Raw genomic sequence first — 18,990 nt, forward strand, 5'->3', positions numbered from 1 at the left:
CGCAACAAGGCCTTGTTGAGTGAAATTCTCTGAAAGCATTCTTGGTTCAAGGTGGGGAAGAAGAGCCCAGCCTTCAGGCACAGTGCTAAGGAGATCCCCTTTTATTACAGAGGTGCTACTTGGGAGGCCAGCTCTGACACAGTGATAGGCAGATTTACAGAAGGCCGCTGAGTCATATAGATGGGATTTGTGCCTCTGGAGAAGTGGGATGAATTCAGACATTTGTGTACAAACGTAACTATCACAGACAGAATTAGCAAAACAAAGGAGCTGCCCGAGATAAATTTTAAATTCTTTGTAAGGAGATATCAGCAGCTCATTGCTGCTGAACTAGTACCAGCTGAAACAGTTTCCTCACTGCTGCCTGGAGCTCCTTGTTCCTCATGCTGTAGATGAGAGGGTTCAGTGCTGGAGGGACCATGGAGTACAGAACAGCCAGCACCAGATCCAGAGTTGGGGAGGAGATGGAGGAGGGCTTCAGGTAGGCAAAGAGGCCAGTGCTGATGAATAGGGAAACCACAGCCAGGTGCGGGAGGCACATGGAAAAGGCTTTGTGTCGGCCCTGCTCAGAGGGGATCCTCAGCACAGCAGTGAAGATCTGCACGTAGGACAGCACAATGAAAACAAAACAACCAAAGAATAAACAGGCACTAACCTCAAGCAACCCAGCTTCCCGGAGATAGGAGTCAGAGCAGGAGAGCTTGAGGATCTGGGGGATTTCACAGAAGAACTGGTCCACTGTGTTGCCTTGGCAGAGCAGTAGTGAAAATGTATTTCCAGTGTGCAGCACCGCATAGAGAAAACCACTGCCCCACGCAGCTGCTGCCATTCTGACACAAGCTCTGCTGTCCATGAGTGTGCCATAGTGCAGGGGTCTGCAGATGGCAACGTAGCGGTCATAGGCCATGACAGTGAGGAGAGAATACTCTGCTGAAAATAAGAAGACAACCAGGAAGACCTGGGCAGCACATCCAGAGTAGGAAATGGCCCTGGTGTTCCAGAGGGAATTGGCCATGGATTTGGGGACAGTGGTGGAGATGGAGCTGAGGTCAAGGACAGACAGGTTGAGGAGGAAGAAGTACATGGGGGTGTGGAGATGGGGATCACAGATTATGGCTGTGATGATGAGGCCGTTGCCCAGAAGAGCAGCCAGGTAGATGCCCAGGAAGAAGGAGAAGTGCAAGAGCTGCAGCTCTCGTGTTGCTGCAAATGCCAGGAGGAGGAACTCACTGATGGAGCTGCTGTTGGACATTTTGCACCTCCTGAGCTTGCAGGACTGTCCAAGGAAGAACAGACAGACACAAATTAGGACAGACTTCTCTGAGCAAAGTTTTCTCATAAGCCTCCCTGAGCAGACATCCATTACTTCTCCCCATCTCAGCTGCACCATCACTGAGCTCTGTCTCTTCAGCTTTGCTTTGTGCTGGCTGAGTTTGCCATGAGGAGCTGTGGCCTCTGCCCATGGACTCCTGAGCAGTCAGTCCTGACCTACAGCACTGTGTACATGGGAACAGCGATGACTAAGATTTCTCTTCCCTGTTCTGGTCAGATTTAATCCACTCATAATGTTGAAGAGATTTCAGGATCTGCACTCCCAGGGCTTTCATGAATAGCTTTAAGGCTCTTTTTTTTTCTTTGGTTTTGTTTACCTGACTTTGACCCTGTCACACAGGAGAAGGCTTCTTGGAGGTAGAAATTCTCAGCGTTGCTTCGGCACTAGAAATGATCAGCTGTGATTCCAGACAGACAGAAAGATTCATTCTTGTTGTTTTGGAGCAGAGGGAGGAGAGCTGTCCTGTCCATCTGGCTTGCTCCCAGCTGCCCTGTGCTCGCACCCTGAAAGTGGAGGAAATTGCAAAAAGTTTCTTTTTTGTGTTATCCAAAAAAGAAATGACACTGCAGAGAGCAGAGGAGTCCGCTTCCAAAGTGGCCATCAACACTCTTACACTTTTTCCTGAGAGTATGTGAGGAAGGTCTCACCATCCTCTTCTAGCCAGCAACACATTGGGGTATTTCCAGATGCCCACATCCAGCCTCCCAGTAGCATTTCTGTGTTCCCAGTATCTAGGTGGCTTCTCCCTGAGACACCTAGATTACACCCAGCTGCAATGGGAGAGCTGTGCCCTTCTAGGAGGGGCACAAGTTTCAGCCCAGCCAGACACCCCAGGGAAATGGCTGAATGTCCTAAGGATGGGGTGTCCTGGTGATAGACTTGGCTCAATGTCGGTCCCCTAAACTGCATTGTCCAGAGCCCAACTGGTTAGAGGGGGCTTGGGTGCCTCACTGTCAAAGACACATCTGCATGGCAGGACCCACATGGTCAGTGTCTGAACTGCATCAGAACCCCTCCCGTGCCCAGAGCGCCCAAGGGGAAGGACAAGGGGCAACATGCGCAGGTGGGAAACATGGAGGAATACCATGATACTTGTGCTGAGGGAGGCAGGGACAGGGAGGGACAGAGAGACACTCAGGAGTGTCTCCTCCCCTGGATGTCTGGCTGCTGAGGAAATGACTCACGCCCTGGACTCCACAGCCTGGAGAGCAGAGGGCTGTGCTGGCTGGGAGTGGAGCAGGGGCGTTGGAGTTGACAGTTTCCTCTCACACTCTGGCCAGGACTCTGCAGCCTGGACCTGTCTCTGCAGGGAGCTGATTCTCCGTCCCAACATCTCTCCCCTCAGTGATCAGAGACCCCATCTCACATGCTGATTATTCAGCTCTGCCCTGAAGAAAGCTCCCAGAGGTGGAACACTGTCCAGGGGCACCTCCAGGTTTCTAGGTGATAATGAGCAGGTGAGACAAACCTAGCTGAGGCTGGAAAAGTGATGCTGACTCTCTCTGTAGGCTTCAGGGTGGATGCAAGCATTTGCCGAGTCCCTCACAGAACTGCTCCTCTCTCAGTGTCACTGTCCTGGAGCTGCAGCCCCCTGTCTAAACCTGACAGATCCAGTCCCCTTTCACCCCACCCAAACAGAAAATAACTGAAAGCACCGACTCATGAAAGCGCCTTCTCTTTAAGCTCTCCCCTGCCTTGGCATTCCTGGTGAAAAGTCACCTCCGGATATGTCCCCCAGCCCTGACCCATGCAGTAGCCTCTCAATGGGGCAAAGTACCTGCCCTGTAAGGGGTCTCCCCTTTCACCCAGAGCTTCCACCCTTCAGCACTGTGTGGAGCTCCCCAGGCAGGCTGAGTGCTGACCCTCGCAGGCAGCAGAGTCCCTGCCCCAGGCACACAGCACCCTGGGGTGCAGAGACTCTGCTCTGAAGGACAGTCCATACCCACCTGGGTGCACAAACAGGCTTCACACCCCTGCAGCCATACATCCAAGAAAGGAGCAGGGTGACGTGTCCCTCGGACCTCTCTTCCTTCCTCTGGCAGGGAATCCTTGCTCTGAAGTGTCTCCCCATCCTTCACACTCATGGGATGGGATGGGCTTAGAAGACTCCCCCAGGAAACACAGCAGCATTGCCCTGTAGCCAGAGACTTACCATGCAAAAGGCTGTGAAGATTTCTCCCACAAGGAGCTCTCCTCTGGCCTCTCACTCTGCACTGCCTCTCACTCCTGTCTTCTCTCATCTCATCTCAGCAGCAGCAGCAGGCAGTGCCCAGAGTCCTGCTGTTCTTTGCAGAGGAGCTGCCTTGGGACACAGCCATCTCTCAGCAGTGCTGCCACATTGCCATGAGCAACCTCTGTCCCCAAAACTGGGCTCAGCTCAGGAGCACAGGACCAGCTGAAGGCAGGAGTTGTTCTGTCCCTTGTGCTCCGTCCTCCTGGGAGATGTTCCCTCAAGTAGGCTAAAATAATCACCTGTATTCCCTTTCTAAAGAGGGCAGAGAGACTGATTCCAACATTGCCATTTATTTCGTCAGAGGATGGCTCTCTATGATAACTGTAAATGTCCTCATCTGCAAGCTCCTAGTCCCATCTCTTAACTAGGCACGACACCCAGACAGGGACAAGAAAGGGAGTTCACTGACACATGGTTCAGTCAATCTCGGCATCACATCCTGGTTTTGAAGACCCTGCGTTGCATTTAGATTCAGATCCCCCTATTCCCCCTGTGAACTCCACAAGCACACAGGGGGTAGGATTCCCCCTGCCAAAAATGAAGGGAGCACAGCACAGAGGTCTGCATGCGAGCTCCTTGTCTAAGCTCCCGTTCTAATCACTGGAGATGGAGGCTGGGAGTCATTACTCACACACAAATACTTGGTGACAGTGGAAGAGACAGAGATCATCCCAGGCACGTACCAGTGTCTGCTTGCTCTGATGGAGTGACTGGGAGCCCTGAATCCTCCTAGAACATCAGGTGGGGGCCAGGTGGGAAAATATCTTGGTCATCTGCAATGATGCTATGAAGCTGAGGCAAATGAAAATTCCAGTGTTACAAACAGTAGTAGTAGGTCAGTGCAGACATGTGATTTAATGACACAGAAATAGGCTGGCAGGGCTATTTCAAATGCCAAGGGTGTCCAGCACAACCACCTGTCTCTAGCAGATCCACCCTGGGACCTAAAGGAAAACCAAGCCCCTTTGCAGTGATTGCTGGGCAAGTGCCCCAGGGCATCTTGGGTTTTCTACATGTGCCCATCCCATCTCCATCCAAGTGTGCTGTATACATGGGAGGCACATCACACCAGGGCCTCTGCTCTAGGCCCTGTACTCACAAACCCTTCTAGCTCTCTGACCACTGAACACTTTTTCACCCTGCTATATAAAGAGAGTTGGGATTGGGCTAATGAGGACCTTAGAGTGGTGGTATCACAGGTTGCCCAGGCTCACAGACTTCTTCAGTGACACTTCATCCTGCCTGGAGATTGGTTCAAGTCTGTCACAGGCCCCAAGGTGTCACAGAGTCAGCTCGGGCCGTCAACCACACTCCTGCGATTCCTGCATGGCCCAGTTGTGTTTCTCTCTGGCCTTGGGCACTGCAGGGTTTGCTCTCTTAATGGGAACCTTCTTTCACCATTACATTACCACCCTCTATCCATGCCAGTAAGCCACCACTTGCACTCAAAGCCTTTGCATACATACATAAGGTCTTTGGGGACACGTGACAAATCTTTAGTCACCCCTACAACTGAGGTGCTGAAGCCAGAATGTATGCAAACACACACAGCCTGGGGTGCAGGCAGGAGCAATGCACAAGCTGTCACAAGATCATCACCTGGCTGGAATAACAGAGATGTGGTGGGATTGCTTGCCTGACTGGAGTCCTTCAAGAGCAGGTACAAGTTCTACAGGAGGGATCACCAGGGAAGATGAGGAGGGGGATGCCCTATGTGTGAAGGGGTAGCTTGGATGTAGGGAGCTCTTCCATGGGATGGACCAAGGGAGGCAGCTCTGCAGGGCAGAAGAGCTCAGGAAAACCAGCAGATCATTAAGGAACACGTCTGTCAAGAACAAGAATGCTCCTTAAAGAAGAGTTTGTAAAATTGGCTCTCTATTGTCTTGTAAAGGTTGTGGAGATCAGGGAAGGTCCCAATGAGTAGAGAAAGGAGTGTGTTGTGCACATCTTCAAAAAAGGCCACAAGGACAAACCAGGGAGCTGCAGGCCTTTCAACCTCACTCTGGGGAAGAGTGTGTCATAGAGCCAGCCTCTCCAGTCACATGTCTGGGCAGGAGAAGAAGGTGCCTGGGAAGAGTCAGCATGGATTTACTGAAGGTAAATCATTCTTGACCAACCTGATTGCCTTCTGTAATAAAAGACTTGCACATGTGGAGAAGAGGAGAGTAGTGGATGGTGGCATGGTGACAGAGACAACAGCCGCAGAACAAAGACCTCTGCTCTTTCAGGCTCTTCAGCATGCCAGTGCCCTCCACTGTCTCCACCAGACTGTCCTACACTGTCCCATGCCTGCTGCTGGGTGCCTGCAGACTGTAAACACTCAACCTGCTTCCCCACCTTGCTCCCACCTTGGGATCTCCCTCCCACTACTGATGTCTCCCTGTCCTCACTGACTGTTCCTTGAAACACAGAGCCAGGGACTGATCACAGACTCCCTCTGGGTGACCTGTAGCACCACAGCACTGCTCTTCGAGTGACACTGATTCCTGTTAATGTCTGGTTTGATCTTCCAAGCTGCAGATTGTGATGCTTTCCCCTTCTTATGCTGCTTCCCACTACCAAGAAAAGTGTGTGGGAGACCCACGCTGAGACACAAGTGCTGACACGCTGGCATGGATAGCAGGTGGTAATGGAATGGTGAAAGGAGGTTCCCACTAAGACAGCAAACCCTGCAGTGCCCAAGGTGACAGAGAAAGGGCTGGGCTGTGCAGGAATGCCAGGAAGGGGACTGACTGCGTGAGCTGGCTCTGTGACACTGTTGGGCATTTGTCAGATTTCTTGAACCAGTCTCCAGGAAGGACAAGGTGCCACTGAACAAATCCCTGGGCCTGGGCAGCCTGTGATCCAGCTATCTTGAGATCCTCATTAGTCCAGTCCCTGTTTGTATCATCTGGTGGGGTGAGAAGAGGTTCAGTGGGAGGAGAGCAAGAAGTGTTTGAGACATGGTTTCCCTTTAAGTGTCATGCTGTATGTGCTAGAGACAGGTGGTTGTGCTGGACACCCTGAGCATCTGACGTGGCCCTGTCAGCCCATTTCTGTGTCATTAAATGAAGTATCTGCCCTGAACTGGCAGACAGCTGTTCATAACATTGGACTCTGCATGTGTCTCAGCTTCACAGTGAGTGGAGCTCTAGTTGTAGCAGGCATCTAGTGTCATTTCAGATGGCCAAAGAAATTCTTCACCTGGCCCCATCCAATGCTCTAGGAGAACGTGGGTCTCTCATTTGCTGTAACAAAGCAAGTGGTCATTGGTACATGCCTTGCACCAATTTTTTGTCTTCAACTGTCACCAAGTGTTTGTGTATGAGCAACTGATTCCCACCCTCCATCTCCACTGACTGCAAAGGGAGCGCAGACAAGGAGCTCTCATGCAGATACCTGCCGATTAGAGGGAGGCATGGGAGGAGGCGTAGGAAGATTTTCCAAATCAACAACTGGCTACACTGCTGGTATTGGCAACAGGGTTTTGGATTCTATGGCCATGGAACATGGTTTGAAGACCAACAACTGTTGGGGAGAGATGGGCTTTACTTCACCAAGCAGGGCACATCTGCCTTTGCAAACAGGTTGGCCAGTCTAGTAAAGAGGGCTTTATACTAGCTAGAAGGAGGGCTGGGGGGGTGTCATACAGATAGGGTAGATAACAAAACACAAGTTGGGTTGGGGGTCTCCAATGGGTAAATGCAGCTAGGGATGTGTGCTTGGGACATGGCTATGGGCGACCCCTGTACACCCTTCATGAGAAACCTGCAGGCATGACTACCTCTTCAAAATGCAGGTATACCAATGCATACAGCATGGGGAACAAACAGGAGGAGCTGGAGATCTGTGTGCGACTGCAGGGCCATGATCTCATTGCAATCACAGAGACATGGTGGGATAGCTCACGAGTGGAACGCTGTCATGGATGGCTATGTGCTTTTTAGGAGAGACAGGCCAGAAAGATGATGTGGTGGAATTGTTCTTTATGTAAGAGAGCAACTGGAAGGCATCGAGCTCTGCCTAGGGTTGGAGGAGGAGTCAGTCGAGAGCTTATGGGTAAAGATCAAAGGTCAGGCTAACATGGGGAACACTGTTGTGGGTGTCTACTACAGGCCACCTGATCAGGAAGAGGAAGTTGATGAGGCCTTCTACAGGCAGCTGGAAGTAGCCTGAATATCACAGGCCCTGGTTCTCATGGGGGACTTCAACCACCCTGACATCTGCTAGAGGGACTACACAGCAAGGCACAAGCAGTCCAGGAGGCTCCTGCAGTGCATTGATGATAACTTCTTGTCAGATATGGTGGAAGAACCTATGAGGAAGGGTTCTGGATCTTGTCCTTACCAAAAAGTTCTGCTGGATCTTGTCCTTACCAGCAGAGAGGAACTGGTTAGAGATGTGAAGGTTGGGGGCAGCCTTGGCTGCAGTGACCATGAGGTGGTGGAGTTCAGGATCCTGCAGGAAAGAAGTAAAGCAAAAAGCAGGACTGCAACCCCGGACTTCAGGAGAGCAGACTTTGGGCTCTTCAGAGACCTAATTGGAGGAATCTCATGGGTTAGGGCTCTAGAAGGAAGGGGGGGGCAGGAGAGCTGGCTAGTATTCAAGCATCACTCCCTCCAAGCTCAAGAGCGGTGCATCCCAAGGAGAAAGAAGTCCAGCAAAGGGGGCAGGAGACCTGCATGGATGATCAAGGAGCTCCTGACAAAACTCAAAGAAGAAGAAAGTACACAGAATATGGAAGAGGGGACAAGCTACTTGGGAGAATTATAGGAATGAAGCCAGAGTATATAGAGACGCGACTAGGAAGGCTAAGGCCCAGTTGGAATTGAGTCTGGCAAGGGATATCAAGGACAACAGGAAGGGCTTCTTCAAATACATCGTTAGCAAGAGGAGGACTGGGGAAAATGTGGGCCCGCTACTGAATGGGGCAGGGGCCCTGCTGACAAGGGATACAGAGAAGGCAGAATTACTGAATGCCTTCTGTGCTTCAGTCTTCACTGCTAAGGGCAGCCCTCAAGAATCCTGCAGCCTGGATGTGAGGGAGAAAGTCTGGAGAAGGGAAGACTTTCCTTTCATTGAGGAGGATAGGATTAGAGACCTTCTGGCAGGCTAGACATCCACAAATCCATGGGCCCAGATGGGATGCACCCACGGGTACTGAGGGAGCTGGTGGATGTTGTTGCCAGACCGCTCTCCATCATCTTTAAAAGGTCCTGGGGAACTGGAGAGGTGCCTGAGCACTGAGAGAAAGCCAGTGTCACTCCAGTCTTCAAGAAGCGCAAGAAGGAGGACCCAGGCAACTATAGGCCAGTCAGCCTCACCTCCATCCCTGGAAAGGTGATGGAACAGCTCATTCTGGATGTCATCTCCAGACATATGGAGGAAAAGAAGGTGATCAGGAGTAGTTAGCATAGATTCCCCAAGGGGAAATCCTGCTTAACCAAGCTGATAGCCTTCTATGATGGAATGACTGGCTGGGTAGATGAGGGCAGAGCAGTGGACGTTGTGTACCTTGACTTCAGCAAGGCTTTTGACACTGTCTCCCATAACATCCTCCTAGAGAAACTCAGAAAGTGTGGGTTAGACGAGCAGACAGTGAGGTGGATTGAGAACTGGTTGAAAGGCAGAGCTCAGAGGGTCATCATCAGTGACATGGAGTCTGGTTGGAGGCTTGTTGCTAGTGGAGTTCCCCAGGGCTCAGTACTGGGTCCCATCCTGTTCTATTTATCAATCAATGACCTTGATGACGGGATGGAGTGCCTCCTCATCAAGTTTACTGATGATACCAAGGTGAGAGGAGTGGCTGACACACCTGAGGGCTGTGCTGCCCTTCAGAGACCTGGACAGGCTGGAGAGTTGGGCAGAGAGGAACCTCCTGAGGTTCAACAAGGGCAAGTGCAGAGTCCTGCACCTAGGGAGGAATAACACCATGCATCAGTACAAGCTGGGGGCTGACCTTCTGGAGAGTAGCTCTGCACAGAAAGACCTGGGAGTGCTGGTGGATGACAAGTTGACTCTGAGACAGCAATGTGCCCTTGTGCCCAGGAAGGCCTATTGTCTCCTGAGGTGCATTAGGAAGAGTGTTGCCAGCAGGTTGAGGGAGGTGATCCTGCCCCTCTACTCAGCCCTGGTGAGGCCTCATCTGGAGTACTGTGTCCAGTTCTGGGCTCCCCAGTCTGAGAGAGACGTGGAGCTACTGGAGAGAGCTGGAGAGAGTCCAGCATACGACTACGAGGATGATCAGAGGGCTGGAGCACGAGCCCTACGAGGAAAGGCTGCGAGAGCTGGCCCTCTTCAGCCTGGGGAAGAGAAGACTGAGGGGGGACCTTATCAATGTGTATAAGTACCTGAAGGGTGAGTGTCAAGGGGGTGGGGACAAACCATTTTCAGTTGTCCCATGTGACAGGACAAGAGGCAATGGGCACAAATTGAACCACAGGAAGTTCCGCCTGAACGTGAGGGGGAATTTCTTCCCTGTGAGAGTGACGGAGCACTGGCACAGGTTGCCCAGAGAGGTTGTGCAGTCTCCTTCTCTGGAGATCTTCAAGGCCTGCCTGGATGCCACCCTCTCTACCATGCTCTAACTGACCCTGCTGAGCAGGGGGGCTGGACTAGATGATCTGCAGAGGTCTCTTCCAACCCTACTGATTCTATGATTCTATGATTCTTTGCCATGAAAGACCCTAGCGCAGCAGCAGGAACCTGCTGGAGGTATGTACTTGTAAAGGCATGTGAGGCAAAAGAGGGAGATGAGAGCTGGTGTGGTGAGCCCCGAGGAGAGCACTTTCTTTCTGCTTCCTGGAGGTGGGAAGTGTCTGGCTGTTCACAGGCAGTGCCTGCTGCAAAGCCTTGGACTAGAAGGGAATAGGAGGGCAGGAGAGTTGGGCTTTGTGTGTTTTGGGGCCCCTGGTGGGTTATCTGCCTGCTGCCATGTCTAGTCCTGTCCCTGGTATGTCCCTGCTACAGAGGCACATGTTGGCTGGCCACCCTCCGTGATGCATTGGGGCAGGGGGTGCAGCGTGTCACAGCAGCTTCATCTCCTGTGGTGGAAATGAGGGTGTCCCCAGTGCTGTGCTGCTCTGATGGGGAGCAGGTGTCTGGAGAGAGCTGGGCTGTGCATGGGGAGCCCTGCCAAGATGGGGAGGAAAGAGTTAGACAGGGGGATTGGTGCTGGGGCAGTGGCAGTGGGCACAGGAGGCAGCGGTAGGCAGTGTTTGAGAGCAGAGCAGCAGGCACAGGCCCTCGATGAGCAGGGGAGGCACTGCAGGAAGTGGTCTCAGCACCAAGGCAGGACAGAGGAGGTGCAAAGCAAGGTCAGGAAGCAAGGCCAGAGGAAGGCCAGCAAGAGGTTTGCGTACCAAATGGAGGTGCAGCTGCTGAGTGCTTCTGTCAGTGGGTGTCCTGAGGTGCAGGACACCCGGATGTCCTGCAATAATGTCCTGCTCGATAGCCATCGATAGCCCTGCTGCCCATGCAGGGGTGTGTTTGTGGCCAAGGACAGCCTCCAGGGAGCCTGCAGAGAGCCCTTGGCTGCAGCCAGCTGCGAAGCCTGGCAGACTGACAGGGGTCCGGGAGCCTCTGCCTCTTCTGCTGCCTTTGGCGTTGTGACTGCGTTGTTGGGTGACAGCATGGTGACATCAGGAACCTGGAGCCACACCGCAGCCTCTCCTGCCAGGGGTCTGCTGGCCCTACATCAGCGGGAGGTACAAGGCCCCTGGGGTGCCAGCCCTCATGCAGCCCGTGTCACCAGGACGCCAGGGCAGCTGAGTATCTCCATGAGTGGCTGTGCATCTCCTGTGGGGGGCCAGGAAAGGCTGCAGGGCTCCTTCCTCTGTGTTCCTGTGCACCAGGGTGCCCCTGTCACCACAGAAAGGGCAGAAGTCCAGCCGCATCCTGGCATGGTGAAGTGGCTTCTCCCACAGCTCCACAAGCAGCCATGTAGATGATCAGAGCTGGATAGTGTACCAGCAGCTGGGCAGGGGGTGTCTCCTGGCAGAGGTGGGTGTGTTGGAGGTGAGGTGCAAGCTAAGTTCTTCTAGGCACCCGAGCATGGTCTCAGGTGCCATGGGTGCAGGTTCCTCTGCCTACCTGCCTGCCTCACAGCAGCAGCACCTGGGCCCGAGCCAGTACAGTTCTCTGTCTTCAGGACAGAAGAGCAGCAGGTCCAGGAAAGCAGTGCTCTCTCTTCTAAACACGTTCCCATGGGGCTCAACCTCTTGAAGGTTGCACAGTTGTTACTGTGGCTGTCAGCATGAATACCATGCACTGAGAGTGCTGCTCCAAGGCCTCCCAGCTGCTGATGTATGTGGTATGAATCGCTGGTGCATAGGATTCTCCAAAATGTCGGGACCTAAACCACAGCTCTGCAGTAGACTCATGAAGCAAGCACTTTCTGACTGACCAGCTACCATCAAGTCTGTTGAAGACAGTCAACTCATGGAGCTAGGGTGTGCTTGCAGGTGTGCTCACAGGTGTGCTTAGCTGTCTGGGTGAGGTGGAACTCAAGTCAGCTTTCACATTAAACTCTCCAACATTGATGTAGGTGACCAGAGATTGAGAAGCTTCTGCCCCAGCCAAGCTGGCCAAGCACACATGGGGAGATTTATCTGGTTAATGGATAAAGCCTTTTGTGAACAACATTGTCCTGGCTTCTCTCCTCCACCTCTCTTGACAGTATCAATGAAAGGAAACGGCACTGAGCAAGGCTCTGGAAGCACAGAAGATTGAGCCCTTTCTGGAGCTGGAGCCTGTAGGAAAGGTCTGATTTTCCAAGCATCTTGAGCAGTGCTGGGAGTGGTTGGCATAGGCGGCATTTCCTGCAATCAGCCTCTCTACTAAAGCTAGCACTCAGCCCCCTCACGGCTCGGCAGGAGGTTCCTGGGGCCTTGCACGTGCACCACTGCCTTCTTGTGTGCGTGCCACTGTCTTGGGTAGCTAGTTGTAGAACTCTCCAAGAGCTGGCCAAGACCTCTTTTAGGGCATGCCTGGTCTTTTTGGAGGAGACTCAGCAGGATATGTTCAGGCCCATTTTCTCATTGTAGCTCTGCTATTGTCCAAGCGCAGCAAGGGCCTGCTTCTCCCTCGGAGACTGGGAGGTGGGAGCCAAAGAGAGTAACATGACTGGCATGGGAGGGACATCATCAGCCAGGGCCTCATCCCACAGTACCCACCTGAGGTCAGCGAGGCTGGCCCAGAGATGAAAGTCAGGTTCAAGCACGCATCCAGATCATCTGTCATGTTCACGGTGATGGGACAGGCAGTGAGACACAGAGTACCTTTTTTGGTACCTCACCACCTGGCCTGTAGTGCCTTACCACCTCACCTAGCCCTTGCCGAGCCCAGGCTGTGCCCCACGCAGGCTTCTGCAGACACCATGCTCTGGGATCTGCCAGGGGTCTCATGCAGAAGAGAAGCCATGCAAGGCTGGCCTTCTCCCCTCCATCAGGACATGGAGACATGCAAAAGGATGGAGCTGGCCATGGACCACCCCACAGGTGGGGTGCGCTGTCAACCCTGGAAGGGCTAGTCTGGAAGAATGACCATGGGGAAGCTTGCCGACTGTGTGCATATGTAGGGAGAAGATCTGTGGGAGATCTGGCAGTGAGTCCGGGGACTGGCAGAGTGCGTGATCACAACCCCAGAGTGTGTTCTCTGCACACTGACCAAACTCCTGCCAAGGTCAGACGTGCATGTTCCATCTTGTCAACAATGTCGAGCTGCTTCACAGCCAGTGGCTGCTCAAGCTGAGCACAGCTGAGATAAGGAAATAGTTCTAGTAGATTTAAGGGGTCCCTAGGGCACATGCTATTGGAACATGTCCCTAGGTGATGCTATTGGACCAGCATCACTGCATCTGACAACCTCCCACCCAGAATCTCCAGCTGTGGAGGATGGATGGAGCAATCATGGGACATTTCACATTGCTCAGGATGTGTTCAGAGGTGTCATTAGACCCAGCCCACTCCCTCTCCTCAGGGACATGTGGGGCATTCCTTGCTTTGGCCCTTTACATTTACTTTGCTCTGCTTTGGGTAGTCTCTCACTGCCAATTCCAGGCACACACTGCCCCTGGAGATACCCTGTGCTCTCTGAGTGACTCCATATTCCCTTCCAGAAGGATGGCCATGTGTCATCAGCCCTCCAATATGTGGAACAGTCCCCAGCACGCACCTCTTGACCACTCACCCTCTCCAGGGACCCTGAGCACTCACAAGCGACAGTTAAATCCAGCCCTCATTCCCACACACATCACCCAAAAGAGATCATGCCCCTTAGCCCACAGAAAATGTAAGAACAACAACAGGGGCCTTTTGGGGTGTAATTCCCTGAGCACATTCTTGGCTCCAGCTCTGGAAAAAGACCCCAGCAATCAGGTACAGTACTAAGGAGACCCTCTTTTATTGCAGGGATGCTACTTGGGAGGCCAGCTCTGACACAGTGATAGGCAGATTTACAGGCGGCCTCTGGGTGAGAAAGACCAGGTTTCTGCCTCCAGAAATGCGGGAGGAATTCAGACATCTCTGCACAAACATGACTATCACAGACAGACCTCCCAAGGCACAAAAGATGCTAGAGATAAACTGGGAATCAGTTGTGAGGAAAGATGGGTAGCTCATTGCTGCTCAACTAGTACCAGCTGATACAGTTTCCTCACTGCCTCCTGAAGCTCCTTGTTCCTCATGCTGTAGATGAGTGGGTTCAGTGTTGGAGGCACCACTGCATACAGAACAGCCAGCACCAGATCCATTGCTGCGGAGGAGATAGAAGGTGGCTTCAGGTAGGCAAACATGATAGTGCTGAGAAACAGGGAGACCACGGCCAGATGCGGGAGGCACATGGAAAAGGCTTTGTGCCGGCCCTCCTCAGAGGGGATCCTCAGCACAGCAATGAAGAACTGCATGTAGGACAGCACAATGAAAATGAAGCATCCAAAGGCTAAACAGCTAATAATCCCAAGAAGCTCAATTTCCCTGAAGTAGAAGTCAGAGCAGGAGAGCTTGAGGATCTGGGAAATTTCACAGAAGAACTGGTCCACAGCATTGCCTTGGCAGAGAGGGAGTGAAAATGTGTTAGCAGTGTGCAGGAGAGCATTGAGAAACCCACCGGCCAGGCAGCTCCTGCCATTCTGACACAAGCTCTGCTGTCCATGATTGTGCCGTAGTGCAGGGGTTTGCAGATGGCAAGGTAGCGGTCATAGGCCATGACAGTGAGGAGAGAATACTCTGCTGAAAACAAGAAGAAAACCAGGAAGACCTGGGCAGCACATCCTGAGTAGGAAATGGACCTGGTGTTCCAGAGAGAATTGGCCATGGATTTGGGGACAGTGGTGGAGATGGAGCCAAGGTCGAGAATGGAGAGTTTGAGCAGGAAGAAGTACATGCGGGTGTGGAGGTGGTGGTCACAGGCTATGGCTATGATGATGAGGCCGTTGCCAGGAGAGCAGCCAGGTAGATGCCGAGGAAGAGGGAGAAGTGCAAGAGCTGCAGCTCCCGGGTGTCAGCGTACACCAGGAGGAGGAACTCACTGAGGGAGCTGCTGTTGGACATGTTGCACCTCCTGAGCTTGGGGCACTGTCCAAGGAAGAACAGATAGACACAAATTAGGACACATTTCTCTGAGCAAAGCTCTTTCAAACCTCCCCCCCCCTCCCCGCACACACACACATTAGCACTCCCTATCTTGGCTGCACCATCACTGAGCTCCACGGCTTGATCTCTGGTTTGTGGTGGCTGAGTTTGCCATGAGGAGCAGCAGCCTCTGCCCATGGGCTCCTCAAGAGTCAGCCCTGACCTACAGCAGTGCGTACATGGGAACAGACGTGACTAAGATTTATATTCCCAGTTCCGGTCAGATTTAATCAACTCCATTTTAAACAATGCAGGTTCATGAACAGTTTTAAGGCTTTTTTGGTTTTGTTGTCTTTAGCTGAATTTGACCCTGTCACACCGGAGGAGGATTCTTGGAAGCAGAAATCATCCACATTTCTGCTGCAGCAGAATGACCATTTCTGATTCCAGCGAGGCAAAAGGTTTTGGTGTAGAGGGAGGAGCGCCAGCTTGTTCCCAGGTGCCCTGTTCTCCCACCTCGAAGACTGAAGACAGTTGCAGAAATTTTCTTTTTAATGTTACCAAAAAGGAAATGGCACTGTGAACAGCAGAGGAATCCACTTCCAAAGTGCCCATCAGCACTATTCCTGAGGGTATGTGTGCGTGTGTTGGGTGGGTCTCAGCCCTCCCCTTCTGGCCAGCAACACACCAGGCTCCTCCCAGCTGCCCACATCCAGCCTCCCAGCAGCATTTCTGTATTCTCAGTATCTAGGTGCTTCTCCCTAAGGCACCTAGGTTATACCCAGCTGCAAAGGGAGAGCTGTGCCCTCTGGAGGGCAGCTTGCAGTTCAGCCAGACACGCCAGGGAAATGGCTGAATGTCCCAAGGATGCTGAGGGTGTTCTGAAGAGCACAGACGCCATCCCACATGCTGAGCATTCAGCTCTGCCCTGAAGAAAGCTTCCAGAGGCAGGACACTGTCCAGGGGCACCTCCAGGTTTGTAGGAGCTAAGGAGCAGGTGAAGCAAACATAGCTGAGGCTCGAAAGGTGCTGCTGACTCTCACTGTAGGCTTCAGGGAGGATGAAGGCATTTGCCGAGTCCCTCCCAGAACTGCTCCTCTCTCAGTGCCACTGTCCTGGAGCCTCAGTCCCCTGTCTAAACCTGACACATCCAGTCCCATTTCACGCCACTCAAACAGAAAATAACTGAAAGCACCAACTCATGAAAGCACCTTCTCTTTCAATTCTCCCCTGCCTTGGCATTCCTGGTGAAAAGTCACCTCTGGGTATGTCCCCCAGCCGCGACACATGCAGCAGCCTCTCCATGGGAGAAAGTACCTGCCCTGCCAGGGGTCCTTCCTTCCACCCAGTCCTTCCACCCTTCAACACTGTGTGGAGCTCCCCAGGCAGGCTGAGTGCTGACCCTCGCAGGCAGCAGAGTCCCTGCCCCAGGCACACAGCACCCTGGGGCGCAGAGACTCTGCTCTGAAGGACAGTCCATGCCCACAGGGGTGCACAGCCAGGCTTCACACCCCTGCAGCCATCCATCCAAGAAAGGAGCAGGGTGATGTGTCCCTCGGACCTCCCTTCCTTCCTCTGGCAGGGAATCCTTGATCTGAAGTGTCTCCCCATCCTCCACACTCATGGGATGAGATGGGCTTAGCAGACTCCTCCAGGAAATACAGCAGCATTGCCCTGGAGCCAAAGACTTACCATGCAAAAGGCTGTGAAGATTTCTCCCACAAGGAGCTCTCCTCTGGACTCACTCCACGCTGCCTTTCACTTCTGTCTTCTCTCATCTCATCTCAACTCCACAGCAGCAGGCAGTGCCCAGAGTCCTGCTGCTCTTTGCAGAGGAGCTGCCTCAGGACACAGCCATCTCTCAGCAGTGCTGCCACATTGCCATGAGCAACCTCTGTCCCCAAAACTGGCCTCAGCTCAGGAGCACAGGACCAGCTGAAGGCAGGAGTTGCTCTGTCCCTTGTGCTCCGTCCTCCTGGGAGATGTTCCCTCAAGTAGGCTAAAATAATCACCTGTTTTCCCTTTCTAAAGAGGGCAGAGACACTGATTCCAACGTTGCCATTTATTTCGTCAGAGGATGGCTGTCTATGATGAGTGGAAATGTCCTCATCTGGAAGCTCCTAGTCCCATCTCTTAACTAGGCAGGACACCCAGACAGGGACAAGAAGGGAGTAGATTGATATGTGGTTCTGGTATTGGTTCAGTTACTCTGGACATCACATCCTGGTTTAGAAGACCCTGGGTTGGAGTGGGATTCAGATCCCCCTATCGACACTGTGAACTCCACAAACACACGGAAGGTGGGATTCCCCCTGCCAAAACTGAAGGGAGCACAGCACAGAGGTCTGCATGCGAGCTCCTTGTCTAAGCTCCCGTTCTAATCACTGGAGATGGAGGCTGGGAGTCAGTTGCTCACACACAAATACTTGGTGACAGTGGAAGAGACAGAGGTCATCCCAGGCATGACCAGTGTCTGCTTGCTCTGATGGAGTGACTGGGAGCCCTGAATCCTCCTAGAACGTCAGGTGGGGAACAGGTGGCGAAATATCTTGGTCATCTGCAATGATGCTATGAAGCTTCAGACTAATGAAATTCCAGTGTTACAAACAGCAGTAGTAGGTCAGTTCAGACACTTGATTCAATGACACAGAAATAGGCTGGCAGGGCTATTTCAAATGCCAAGGGTGTCCAGCACAACCACCTGTCTCTAGTAGATCCACCCTGGGACCAAAAGGAAAACCATGCCCCTTTGCAGTGATTGCTGGGCAAGTGCCCCAGGGCATCTCGGGTTTTCTACATGTGCCCAAACAAATGAATTCCAATGCTGCCTTTAGGCAAAGCCCCTCCTGTCTCCACCCAAGTGTGCTGTATACATGGGAGGCACATCACACCAGGGCCTCTGCTCTAGGCCCTGTACTCACAAACCCTTCCAGCTCTCTGCCCACTGAACACTTTCTCACGCTGCTATATAAAGAGAGTTGGGATTGGGCTAATGAGGACCTTAGAGTGGTGGTATCACAAGTTTCTCAGGCCCACAGACTTCTTCAGCGACACTTCGTCCTACCTGGAGATTGGTTCAAGTCTGTCACCGGCCCCAAGGTGTCACAGAGTCAGCTTGGGCAGCCCATCCCACACCTACGATTCCTGCATGGCCCAGCTGATTTTCTCCCTGGCCTTGGGCACTGCAGGGTTTGCTCTCTTAATGGGAACCTTCTTTCACCATTATGTTGCCACCTGCTACTCATGTCAGCAAGCCACCACTTGCACTCAAAGCCTTTGCATACACAATGTCTTTGGTAATACATGACAAATCTTTGGTCACCTACTGAGGTGCTGAAGCCAGAATGTATGCAAACACACACAGCCTGGGGTGCAGGCAGGAGCAATGCACAAGCTGTCACAAGATCATCACCTGGATGGAAGAACAGAGATGTGGTGGGATTGCTCGCCTGACTGGAGTCCTTCAATGGCAGGTACAAGTTCTTCAGGAGGGACCACCAGGGAAGATGAGGAGGGGGATGCCCTATGTGCGAAGGGGTAGCTTGGATGTAGGGAGCTCTTCCATGGGATGGACCAAGGGAGGCAGCTCTGCAGGGCAGAGGAGCTCAGGAAAACCAGCAGATCATTAGGGACACATCCGTCAAGAACAGGAATGCTCCTTAAAGAAGAGTTTGTAAAATTGGTGGACATCTCTGGACCCCAGCTGGCAAAACAGGGAGCTCACACGTGAGCTCCAGGGGTATAAGGCAGCATATGGAAAGGGGAAGAAGGTAGAGGCTTCAAAGGAGGAATTTAGAAACATTGTCCAGAAAAGTCGGGATGACACTAAGGAAGCCAAAGCTCCTCTGGGATAGAGACATCCGCAGGGGACGTGA

The 18,990-nt window shown here is 52.6% G+C and overlaps 1 protein-coding gene across 1 annotated transcript; it reads right to left on the reverse strand.

Moving 5' to 3' along the window:
• Window positions 1-316: 316 nt before the first annotated feature.
• On the reverse strand, window positions 317-1,258 carry LOC134154649 (olfactory receptor 14A16-like). The gene has a single exon (XM_062601327.1). The coding sequence runs from the start codon at window positions 1,250-1,252 to the stop codon at window positions 317-319; it is 936 nt and encodes a 311-aa protein (XP_062457311.1). The 5' UTR covers window positions 1,253-1,258.
• Between the last annotated feature and the right edge of the window lie 17,732 nt (window positions 1,259-18,990).

This window comes from Rhea pennata, unplaced genomic scaffold, assembly GCF_028389875.1.
Source record: "Rhea pennata isolate bPtePen1 unplaced genomic scaffold, bPtePen1.pri scaffold_32, whole genome shotgun sequence".
NCBI classification, from domain to species: Eukaryota; Metazoa; Chordata; class Aves; order Rheiformes; family Rheidae; genus Rhea; species Rhea pennata.